Genomic DNA, 12,393 nt, shown 5'->3' with positions numbered 1-12,393 from the left:
GTGTGTGCCATGGTTGGAGTATACACACACCAATGGTTTTCATTGTTTTTAAAGGCAGTTCTCCAAACCTTTACAAATTTTATATTTTTTGCCTGAATTTGTATACTTCTCATTTTTAAATTGGAAACTCGAAGCATCATTTCAGAATTTATTTATTAACTTAATTCATTTTAAAGGTTCTTATTATTTGGTGTATGTATTTATGAGCATACACTTGGCTTTTTAGTCACCTTTAGGTAGTGCACAGTTTTAGTCCAGTCATTTAGTAAGCAGAGGCAGAGGGATCTCTGTGAGATCCTGAAAAACCTGTTCTGTGTAGCAAGTTCCAGGCCAGTCAGGACTACTGAGTGAGGCTCTCTCTCAAAAACCTTAGAGAGAGTTGGTTCTGTCCCGTGTTCCTGTGGGTTTCAGAGGTAAACTCTGTTGTCAAGCTTTTTTATGACAAATATTTTGACTGAGTGAGCCATTGCACCAGTCTCCAGAATTTATTTTTGTTATTAACAGTCTTGACTTTTAAAATTTGATTTGTTTTATATTTTCCTTATAGACTGACAAAGATGAACAGATCAGAAAAATAAAGTCCAGGCACAGTGATGAACTAACTTCACTGTTGGGATATTTTCCTAACAAAAAACAGCTTGAAGACTGGCTTCATTCTAAATCCAAAGAGATTAATCAGACCAGGGACAGACTTGCCAAACTGAAGTGAGTTGCTAAAACATTACCACTAAGACAGAGCTCTTTATTTCATGCTTTTTAAAAAATTGTTTTAAGCATTCATTGTCATGTCATTTTCAGTTTACTTCTGGCGATTAGGTAATATGTAATGGGAATAGTTGGGGCCTCTTGTCTCTCAAAACTGTAGAAAGAGATTGACATCGGAGATTGTTTTCTGTCTGTCTGAACAGTACATTGCTTAGACATTCTCCAATGCTCTCTTAAGTACTGGTTAAATAAGAGGTATTTCTCAGTGAGTGTTTAGGGAGACAATAGATTTGGCTTTTGCTGTATTAAACTAATGGTGCTTTGTTTGTTCGTTGTTTGAGCAGGGGCTCAAAATATAGCCCAGGCTGGTCTCCAACTTAAGACCCTCTTGTCTCAATTTGGAAGTGCTGGAATTATAAGGTGTATGTCAACGTGCCTGGCTCAATTTTTTTTTTTTCTTGGAAGAGTCTTCTAGTGAATAGGCTTTTTAAGTTCAGGAAATTACGAGTTGTTGCAGTTTATTAAAGAGATACAGTAATTGGTATAAGCCATGTCCCCTGGAAAGAATTGTACAAAGAGGGGCAAGTGAGCGACCTCAGAGAGCACCCTTACTGCCAAGCCTCATGGCTCGCTTCATTCTCAGGGGTCCACATGTGGAAGAGAACTGATTTCTGCAAGTTGTCCTCTAGCCTCCACATGCACAGCATGGCACGCATGGCCTCCACAGTGGAAAAGAAAAGGGGGGTGTGGGGCTAAATATGAGGAATAGTCGCTGCTGGCGAGCTAAGGAAAAGGAGCTGTCAGTGGAAGCAGCGGCTGCTTGGGGAACCAGGATGAGGCAGCAAGAGTGGTGTCTGGGGTGCCCTGGAACGATGTTTCCTCAATGAGAGATCAGTGGGGTTTGGTGCTTGTTGGAGACTGGAGAGGATGAAGGCTGTACTTGGCACTTAGGTAACTGTGACTGTAATTAGCCCAGTGTAATGCAAGTATCTCCTATAGTCCTTTTTGTCCGAGATTTTACAGTGACCACGGTGGATAGTACTAAGTATCATCTGATCTGTTGTGTTCTTTTCTTCTTGAGTTCAAAGAGTAGGCTGGGGCTAGAAAGATGGTTCAGCAATTAAAGGCACTGACTGCTCTTCCAGAGGTCCTGAACTCAATTTCCAGTGACCACATGGTGGCTCACAACCATCCATAATGGAATCTGATGCTCTCTTCTGGCGTGTCTGGAAAGAACAACAGTGAACTCACATACATAAATAAATCTTTAAAAAGGAAAAAAGAGGAGGAACCAGCTGAATACAGCACATTGAATCTCAAGACTCTCCTGCATCATAACTTAGCTACCCTGAGGTTCACACGTGAACCCTGAGGTTGGCTGGGTGGTGTTTAAGAGTTGTGGCACCAGCAGAGCCAGCAGGTGGCTTCCACTTGCTCCATCCCATAATCCGGGGTCTAAGACTGTGAGCCCCAGAAATAGAGCAAAATTCTGCCCCCGTTTATTTACATGGGGATGGGTCCATGCTCAGGATTAGCAGATGGGTCAGTGCCTTAGAGGGAGCATTCGACTAGAAGATTGAATCAGAGCATTCAGTTTGTTCCTCTGACTTCTAAAGAAAGAATGTGGCAGAAATGTAGCTCAGTGGTAGAGTGTGTACTTCCCATGCTTGGGGTCCTAGGTTCTATTCCCAGCACAAAACTATAAAAAAATACAAATATAGGGAAATAATTGCTCATACCTCTTTTAACAACTTTTGACAGAATTTATCTAGTATCTCTTTAATCAAATTTTTCAAATTTCTTGGGAGCTGGAGAAGAGGGCTCAGTGGTTAAGAGCGCTAGCTACTCTTGTCTTGGATCTGGGTTTGGTTCCCAGCACACACATGGTGGCTCACAGCCGCCTGTAACTCCAGCTCCATGGCATCCAATATGCTTTTCTGATCTCTTTGGGCACTAGGCACATGCCTGGCGCATGAGCAGGTATAGAGGCAAGACATTCCTGTACATAAACTAAGCCTGGACAGTTCAATTTTTTAAAATATCCTACATTTGTTTTTATTTTAGCAAAGAACTAGCTTCAGCCGAACAAAATAAAAATCATATAAATAATGAGCTAAAGAAAAAGGAAGAGCAGCTGTCTAGTTATGAAGATAAACTGTTTGATGTTTGTGGTAGCCAAGATTTTGAAAGTGACTTAGACAGACTTAAAGAAGATATTGAAAAATCCTCAAAGCAGCGAGGTAAGTTACAGTTTATATTATCAATTTGACTTTGGAAATTTCATTCACAGGTAACTACTGAGGATCAGAGATTTTAAGATTTTAATTTAATTAATTTTAATTGTGTGTATGAGGGGGTATGTGCATGTGAGTCAGGTGTCATCAAGGCCAGAGTCATTAGATCATCCCTGGAGGTAGTTAGTGTTTGAGATGATAGTGAGCCGTCCAGTATAGGTGCTAAGAACTAACTCTGCTCGTCTTGCTAAAGCAGCAAATGCTCTTAACTGCTGAGCCGCCCCCCAAGCCTGAGGCTAGGAGATGTTAAAACTTTGTATGGACCCAAATGACTTGAGCTTGTTCCTGGCTGTATAGTTTTACTGTACAAGTAGCTTGTGGGATTGTTGAGCCTTTCTTGTGTTTTAGATTTATCATCTATAAAATGGAAATAAAGCTATGTATTCTATAGTACATTAAAGAGGAGTAAAGGAGTGTAAGAAATGCCTCACACATAGAAAGACCTCAGTACAATATTACATACCAAAATGGTGCAAATTGAATGTAGAATATCCTTAGGAAGGTTTCAGTGTCAGAATCTTTATTTGGGTATACTTATAAAGCAAGAACAATAGTTATGGAAGAAAATATATGTGTGTGTGACTAGGACTTCTTGACTTTTTTAAATAGCCATGCTGGCTGGAGCCACAGCAGTTTACTCCCAGTTCATCACTCAGCTGACAGATGAAAACCAGTCCTGTTGCCCAGTCTGTCAGAGAGTATTTCAGACGGAAGCTGAATTACAGGAAGTCATCAGTGACTTGCAGTCCAAGCTGAGGCTTGCTCCAGATAAACTCAAGTCAACAGAATCAGAACTAAAAAAAAAAGAACGGCGCCGTGATGAAATGCTGGGGCTTGTGCCCATGAGGTAAGCCTGAAGTAGTCATGGGGATGGGGTGGTCCTTACTCTGTGTGTTTCCTGAGACTTGGCTTGAGTCATAGGTGTGGCAGGTTCTAAACTGGTTGTTGATGTCATTTTCCAAACCCCACAAGCAAATTAAAATATGAAAAGTTCTTCTAAAAAATAACATTTTTTTAAATGTGTGTGTGTGGGTGTTTTCTCTACATGTATGTCTATGCATCACATGGGTAATTGGTACCCACAGGAGCCAGAAAATGTTATTAGATCCCCTGGGATTGGAGTTACATATGGTCGTGAGCTGCCATGTAAAGGCTGGGAACTAAATCCTGGTCCTCTTGAAGAGTAACCACTGCTCTTAACTGCTAAACCTCCCCCTCTCCCCCTAAAAAATACCTCCAACTTTTAAAATTACATCTTATTTATTTGGCATGGGTATGGCCGTTCATGTGACCATTCCATGTCTGTCATGTGATCATCAGAGGACAGTTTCAGAAATCTGTTCTTTCTTTTCCACCATGTAGGTCCTGGGGATCAAACTCAGACCATTAGGTTTGGTGGTTGGTGTCTTTCCCCACTAAGCAATCTTATGATCTCCAAAAGACAACATTAAGGGTTTACTTTAGGGGCTGGGGATTTAGCTCAGTGGTAGAGCGCTTACCTAGGAAGCACAAGGCCCTGGGTTCGGTTCCCAGCTCCGAAAAAAAGAACCAAAAAAAAAAAAGGTTTACTTTACGTTGTTGTCAGCATTAACTCCTCATGCTTCTACCTCCCAAGTTCTGGGTATGTGCACCCATGTCCAGCTCCAAATAGATCTTAGCAGTCTGTTCTTGAGAATGGAAGTGTCTTTACTTTTTAAAGAACAATTAGAGCACCTTACATCATTAAAGAGGGAGGACCACATTGAGAAAGTGTATGTATGTGTGAGACTTTGAAAGCAGGATTAACATGGTATGTATGCTCCTGGTTCTTAGCCATCGTTCTGCTGTTAACTGTCCCTTTTTACGTATAACAGGTCTGTGACCACAGTTTTTGGAAGTAATAAGAAATGGAATTAATTGCTCGTGTTAATGTACATATAAAATAGGAAATTGTTTCTTTTATTTTTTCTGTATAAGAATTTGTCTGTCATCACAGTACTTTTAGGTTGGCATTTCGTGGTCATAGTGTCCTTTTTTTAAAAATTATTTTAAAGATTTTATTTATTTTATGAATGTGAGTACACAGTTGCTGTCTTCAGACACACCAGAAGAGGGCATCAGATCTCATCACAGATGGTTGTGAGCCACCATGTGGTTGCTGGGAATTGAACTCAGGACCTCTGGAAGAGCAGTCAGTGCTCTTAACCGCTGAGCCATCTCTCCAGCCCCCATAGTGTACTTTTTAAAAATTAAAATTAATCATGGTTTCAGTATGTAGTAGCCAACATTTGGATTGCTTTTTTTCCTTGTTATTAGTAGCTAATTTAGTTTATCATATCTTTTAAACTTACCATATTAATTTAATTTTAAGTAAACTATTTTTTTTTTTTAAAGTTTAGTTTATATGTATGGGTGTTTTGTTCTCTTATATGATCTATGCACCACATTCATGCAATGCCCAGGAAGGCCAGAAGATGTCATTGAATCTCATGGAACAGTAGTCACACACAGTTGTTAGCTACCACATGGGTACTGGTAACGAACCCCAGTTCTCTGAAAGAATAACCAGTGCTTTTAACTGAACTATCTCTCCAACCCCTAAACTTTATATTTTTTAAAAAACCTGAGTATGTGTTAATGCTTTACAGGTGACATCAATAATAGGTATAGAGCCAGTACCTGTCTTATTGACAGTCAAGTGCAAATAGTGATATTAAAAAATGATTGGTGGGGGTTGGGGATTTAGCTCAGTGGTAGAGCGCTTGCCTAGCAAGCACAAGGCCCTGGGTTCGGTCCCCAGCTCTGAAAAAAAGAAAAGAAAAAAAAATGATTGGTGGTTTTTGAACCTTGAGCCCAGGTATCATTTGGCTGAGTGTCTGGCTTCTTCTCTTCCTCTGTAATTTAAAATATTTTTAGTTTTGAAATAACTTTCTACTTAGAAAAAAACTTTCAGAACTAGTACAGAGACTACACACACACTGTTCTGCTGAGATCAGCAGTTTGTGTGGCTGTACAGTTACTGAACCAGGAGAATAGCAGTGCTGCCGCGCCCCTGCCGCGCCCTGCCTACAAGCCACACTGTAGCCCATGGGTCTTCGCGTCCCTGCCTGGCCTCAGAATCCCACATTGCCTCTGATTCTTTCTCTAGGCTCATGCAGTCCATGTAGAGCAACTGCGAATCAGCCCTCTTCTGACTCTTTCATGGCCTTGAAACTTTTTTTTTTTTTTTTCTCGGAGCTGGGGACCAAACCCAGGGCCTTGCGCTTCCTAGGTAAGCGCTCTACCACTGAGCTAAATCCCCAGCCCCTGGCCTTGAAACTTTTGATGAGTACAGTTGATTTGTAAAACTATCTCTGGTTGGCAACACCCCAGTAATAATTACTGCCAACAGTTAGCAGTAGCTACTAGCATCAGTAAGCAGATGTTTGAAAAATAGGACATTCACATATTCTCAGATCTGTGATATCTCTTATGATACATTTTTAAAATACAAATGGGAAAAAGTAGTCAACTTGTAGTCGAGAAACATGGCTAACACCACCATACCCTAATGAATAGGGTAAACATCACCAATAACAGACATATTAACATCATTGACCTGTTGACAGGATAGCCAAGAAAGGGTAGCAGCTCTTTTGTGCCGTTCCTGCCAAAACCATATAGCTTCACTTTAATTATGAGAAAATGTCAGCTAGATTGACTTTCATTGTGTTTTCTTTTAAGGCAAAGCATAATTGATTTGAAGGAAAAGGAAATACCAGAATTAAGAAACAGACTGCAGAGTGTCAATAGAGACATACAGCGCCTAAAGAATGACATAGAGGAGCAGGAGACACTCTTGGGTACAGTGATGCCCGAAGAGGAAAGTGCTAAAGTGTGCCTGACAGACGTCACGATCATGGAGAGGTTCCAGGTGAGCTGCTGCAGCTTACAGCAGAATAACACTGATTTGCGGGGACTTGAATGTGTGTTAAAAACAGTAGCTGGGCATGGTGGCTCACACCTTGAATCTCAGCACTGGAGAGGCAGAGGCAAGTGGATCTCTGTAAGTTCAGGGCCAGCCTGGTCTATATAGCAAGTGCCAGGTCATCCAGCCAGGCCTACACAGTGAGACCATGTCCTCCCACCATCCCCCTAGACAGACAGACAGACAGACAGACAGACAGACAGATAGGGTATATACATATGTATGTGTATACACATACATATTAGCTAATTTTCAGGTGCAGACAACTGATTTGTATACATTCCTAGGATTAAAGTATAAACTATGGAAATCGAGGCATAATTCATTTACCTTATTTAAAGCACTAGAACTTTTTTTTTTAATAAAGTCTCTTTTTTTTTTTTTATTTTACTTTATGTATGTGAGTACACTGTCGCTGTCTTCAGACACACCAGAAGAGGGCGCCAGATCCCATTATAGATGGCTGTGGACTACCATGTGGTTGCTGGGAATTGAACTCAGGACCTCTGGAAAAGCAAGCAGTTAGTGCTTGCTCTTAACCATTGAGCCATTTCTCCAGCCCCCTGAAGGACTAGAACTTAATTTCATTTTTTATACTATTAAGCTTGGCCTTAAAAGAGTTTGAATCATGATGATACGATAAGTCTCTTAGAAATAACTATTCTGTTCTGAAGATGGAGCTAAAAGACGTTGAAAGGAAAATTGCACAGCAGGCAGCTAAGCTGCAGGGGGTAGACTTGGATCGGACTGTCCAGCAGGTTAACCAGGAAAAACAAGAAAAACAACACAAACTGGATACAGGTAATGTTTTTGTTTACTTTCCACAAAAACTTCAATGCCTACTTCTGTGCATTCATTCTCTTCTCTCCAAGCATCACTGCTTGGCTTCTTTGCCTGTGTAACAGACTTGGATTTGTACACGGTCAGATGAGCTGCGCTCTTTCCCAGTGGGACCTACCCTGTGAAATTTAACCGAGAGTGGTCAGGGTGGGGACAGCTAGCAAGATACCCTTGCTTCGGGCATTGGAGGCCCCTGGCATTCAGCCGTGAAATGTGTCCACTACAAGAACCCAAAGGATGTTATTGGTGCTGTCTGTACCCACCCACTAGCCACTGTATCATTTTGTCTCTGTGCAGTTTCCAGTAAGATTGAATTGAACCGTAAGCTTATACAGGACCAGCAGGAACAAATTCAGCACCTGAAAAGTAAAACAAATGAGCTGAAATCAGAGAAACTGCAGATAGCCACCAATTTGCAACGGCGTCAGCAAATGGAGGAGCAGACTGTGGAATTATCCACTGAAGTTCAGTCTTTGAACAGAGAAATAAAGGTAGCAATGTGCATACATGTTGTTTTTTAAGTTACTTCAGACAAAAAAATTCATGTTGTTGATATAACAGACATAATTACGGTTATTGTGAAAATCAAGTGTGTTTTTTTTTTTTTCTTTTCTTTTTTTTGGAGCTGGGGACCGAACCCAGGGCCTTGCACTTGCTAGGCAAGCGCTCTACCACTGAGCTAAATTCCCCAACCCCTCAAGTGTGTTTTAATGCTTGTTCGTGTGATTTCTAAGTGGCAGAGTAGGTGTTAATAAGTAAAGATTTGGAAAGAAAGGGTTGGCATATAAAGAAGAACCAAGTAAGTGTCTGGTTAGGTGGTGGATTTCATGTTACTTGAAGTGGTCAGTTGATGGCTGCATAACTGTTTATGAATTCTTGCCCCCAAGTGTTATATCCATGGCAGATACCTATGTGTCAGCACTGCTTCCATTCGATCTCATGTGTGATCAGACTACTTGCCAGTATAGTGAGCAGGCATGGACGTGCCCTAGACCCTGAAATGTACCCACTGACTTTATCTCAGGTCCTAACCCACGTTTTCTTAACTAGAGTCACTCACTCATAAGTACGACACCAGTTACCCAATTCATTTAGTAGTAATTGCTATAAATGTTCCTTTATTTCTTGAATTATTTTTGGATTTAATAAGTTGAGCTTATAATACAATAGTATTACCTTGCAGTAATACTAGTCTTGGCTGGCTATAAATGATTTTTACTTAAAATATTGAGTGCCCCCCAACCCTGTTGAAATAGATAATCAAGTATGCTTGTGTAGAAAAAAGAAACTGGGATTTTAGAATGCCCCATGGTTTCCCAGAGGAAGCAAGGTTGATTCTCAGAAAGATCTTCTGACAGAGAGGCCTGTGGCTTTCCTCCACTCCACCATCTCCTAGATCAGTAATCTAATCATTTTGGTAGTCAGACTAGGTTAGACTCTTAGCTATTTCAATTGATTATTTTATTTACATCCTGACCACAGTTTCCCCTTCCTCCTATCCTCCCAGCCCTCCCCACTTCCCTCCTCTCCATTCACTCCTCCTCCCTTTCTCTTCAGAAAAAGGGAGGCCTCCCTGGATACCTCCCAGCCCTGGTGTATCAAGTTGCAGTGAGACTAGGCTCATCCTACTGAGGTAGAAGAGGGAGCACAGTAGGGCAAAGGGTCCCAACGGCAGGCAACAGAGTCAGAGACAGCCCCTGCTCCTGCAGCTAGGAGTCCTCCATAAAGACACAACTGTAACATGTGCTGTGGGCCTAGGTCTGGCCCAGGCAGGTTCCATGGTTGGCGGTTCAGTCTCTGAGTCCCTATGAGCCCAGGTTAGTTGATTCTGTAGCTTTTCTTGTGGTGTCTTTGACTTCTCTGTTTCTTCAGTCCTTCCTCCCCCTCTTTTGAAGTACTCCCTAAGCTCCAGCTAATGTTTGGCTGTGGATCTCTGATCTGTTTCCATTATTTGCTGGGTGACTCTTCTATGATGATGGCTATGCTAGGCTCCTGTCTGCAAGTGTAGCAGAGTACCATTAACAGTGTCGGGTGGGCTCCCTCATGGCATGAGTCTCAAGCTGAGGAAGTCATGGGTTGGTCATTCCCTCAGTCTCTGCTCCTGTATATCTTAAGACAGGACAAATTGTAAGTTGAAGGTTTTGTAGCTGGATTCGTGTCCCAGTCTCTCCATTGTAAATTTTGCCTGGTTACAGGAGATGGCCAGTTCAGACTCCTTATCTACTAGAAGTCTTAGCTAGGTCCCCTTGTAAGTTCCTGGAAGTTTCCATTGACCTTGGCTTCTGGCTCTTCCCAGAGATTCCCTCAACCCCTGTCGCCCCCATTCCAGATGTCTCTTCCAGTACCCTTGTCTCCTTTTGTCCTTCCCCAACTTAATTCCTCCTGCTCCTTCCCCTCTCCACCCCCCCAACCCCCGCCTCCATGATGTCTATAGTCTATTTATTTCTCTTTCTTAGTGAGATTCAGATGTCCCCTCTTGGGCCCTCCTTGTTAACTTCTTTGGGTCTGTGGGTTGTAACATGGTATTCTGTCACTTTATGGTTGATACCTACTTCATCTACTTTCTTTTTTTTTTTTTAAAGATTTATTAATTTATGTATATGAATACACTGTAGCTGTCTTCAGACACACCAGAAGAGGGCATCAGATCCCTTTACAGATGGTTGTGAGCCACCATGTGGTTGCTGGGATTTGAACTCAGGACCTCTGGAAGAGCAGTCGGTGCTCTTAACCGCTGAGCCATCTCTCCAGCCCCTTCATCTACTTTCATAACCTTGAACAAGTTACTGTTTGACCTGTTTGCCTCTGAAATACGTGAATAAAAGTAATGGTGCTGTCTTCATGACCCTGTCAAGAGACAAAATAAGTTGACATTAAAGCCTGACATCTGGGACCCATTTTACTAAGGCTATGGAACATCTAAAATAAGGTAATGGAGTGTTACATGACCAGTCTGGTTTTTTGTGTATGTATTTAGGATGCTAAAGAGCAAATAAACCCTTTGGAGATAGCACTGGAAAAGTTGCAGCAGGAAAAAGAAGAATTGATCCACAGAAAAAATACAAGTAACAAAATGGCTCAGGATAAGGTAAGTTCTTGGTTATATATTTTACTTACCCAGGGTCTGTGTTAAACATCTATAGCACGACTATTTCGTATAAATGACTGCTAAGATAGAGGATCTTCATGTTTGTGATCCGAAGCTTACCTCCTTGAGGCACAGTCACTCTCTCACAGAACCTGAGTCTCACTGGGGTTGCCTGGTGAGCTTTCAGGAGCCTACATTCTCCCCACCTTGATGCTGAGGTTACCGCACACATACTCATGCACAGTTTTGGTTTGGTTTGGCTTGATTTTAACATGGTTGCTGGAAATTTGAAGTTGGGTCCTCAGGCTAACATAGCAAGACATAGCTAACATAGCAATTTATCCACAGAGCTGTGATAAATTTCTGACATTAACAAATTCTTGAGTATAGCCGGCTGTCCTGGAACTCTTTGTAGACCTGGCTGGCCTCCAGCTCACAGAGGTCCCCGTGCCTCTGCCTCCCAAGTGCTGGGATAAAGGTGTGCTCCAGCACCGCCAGGCCATTATTTTCCTGAGGCAGGCTCACTCTAGCTCTGACTGCCTTGGAGTCATGGCGATTCTCCTCATTCAGCCTCCTTCCCAAGTACTAAGGTTCCAGGTATATGCTACTATGCCTAGCTCATCTAGTGTAAATGCTTGTGTTTATGTGTGTATGTGTTTAAATTTTATAAATGTTTACCCACAGATCAATGATATCAAAGAGAAAGTTAAAAATATTCATGGTTACATGAAAGACATAGAGAATTATATTCAAGATGGAAAAGATGACTATAAGAAGGTAATTAAAACAAAATTAGTATTTCTTTGTTTTTATTTCATGCACTTAATGATTATTATTTATTTATTTTTTATTTTTAGCAAAAAGAAACTGAACTTAATGAAGTTGTCATTCAACTAAATGAATGTGACAAACACAAAGAAAAGATAAATAAAGAAATGGGAACCATGAGGCAAGATATTGACACACAGAAGGTAGGCCTGCTGCCCGAGGCAGTGTGTCAGCACCATCTGTAGTGCATTTCATTAAAACAGGCCAGACTGGGCAAGATACAGACAGAGGAGATAATTCGTCCTTCCTCTTTATTTTTTATTTTTCATTTTTATTTTTAGCAAACGACTCAGGTGGTAAAAGTTTAAACATAAAAGACCAGATGTGATGTTGGCACAAGCTGTTAGTCCCAGCACTCAGAAGGCAGAGGCAGGTGCATCTCTTGATTCCAGGCCAACTAGGGCTACTTCTGGTATCCCGTCTTTAAAACAAGTTTAAAGATGAAAGAGATTAAATATCTCCCCCCTCCTCCCACTCTTCTTGTAGACGTTGTTTCTAGTATATTCTTATGTAATCTTGAAATGCTATACTCCTGTGTCAGCACTCAGAGAGAAATATGTTTATATTTGCATTTTCACTTAACTTTATACATGTTCCTTAAATTTGTATTATTTTCTGTCTTTTCAATTAATGTGTTTTGATCTTAGATTAACACAGCTTTTTTTTTTTTTTAAAGACAGGTCTCATTATGT

At 41.2% G+C, this 12,393-nt stretch overlaps 1 protein-coding gene across 1 annotated transcript in view; it reads left to right on the top strand.

The window, feature by feature from the left end:
* The window catches only part of Rad50 (RAD50 double strand break repair protein), a 51,954-nt gene that overhangs the window by 16,155 nt on the left and 23,406 nt on the right, over positions 1-12,393 (top strand). The window contains exons 11-19 of the mRNA NM_022246.2: positions 548-705; positions 2,770-2,945; positions 3,609-3,846; positions 6,702-6,891; positions 7,620-7,746; positions 8,083-8,276; positions 10,763-10,873; positions 11,558-11,650; positions 11,731-11,844. Coding sequence (NP_071582.2) covers positions 548-705; positions 2,770-2,945; positions 3,609-3,846; positions 6,702-6,891; positions 7,620-7,746; positions 8,083-8,276; positions 10,763-10,873; positions 11,558-11,650; positions 11,731-11,844 — 1,401 coding nt within the window. The remainder of the gene's footprint in view (positions 1-547; positions 706-2,769; positions 2,946-3,608; positions 3,847-6,701; positions 6,892-7,619; positions 7,747-8,082; positions 8,277-10,762; positions 10,874-11,557; positions 11,651-11,730; positions 11,845-12,393) is intronic.

The sequence above is a fragment of the Rattus norvegicus genome, chromosome 10 (assembly GCF_036323735.1).
Source record: "Rattus norvegicus strain BN/NHsdMcwi chromosome 10, GRCr8, whole genome shotgun sequence".
Lineage (NCBI taxonomy): Eukaryota > Metazoa > Chordata > Mammalia > Rodentia > Muridae > Rattus > Rattus norvegicus.
Note: the sequence above shows the minus strand (reverse complement) of the source record. Positions and strands in the feature narration are given on the sequence as shown.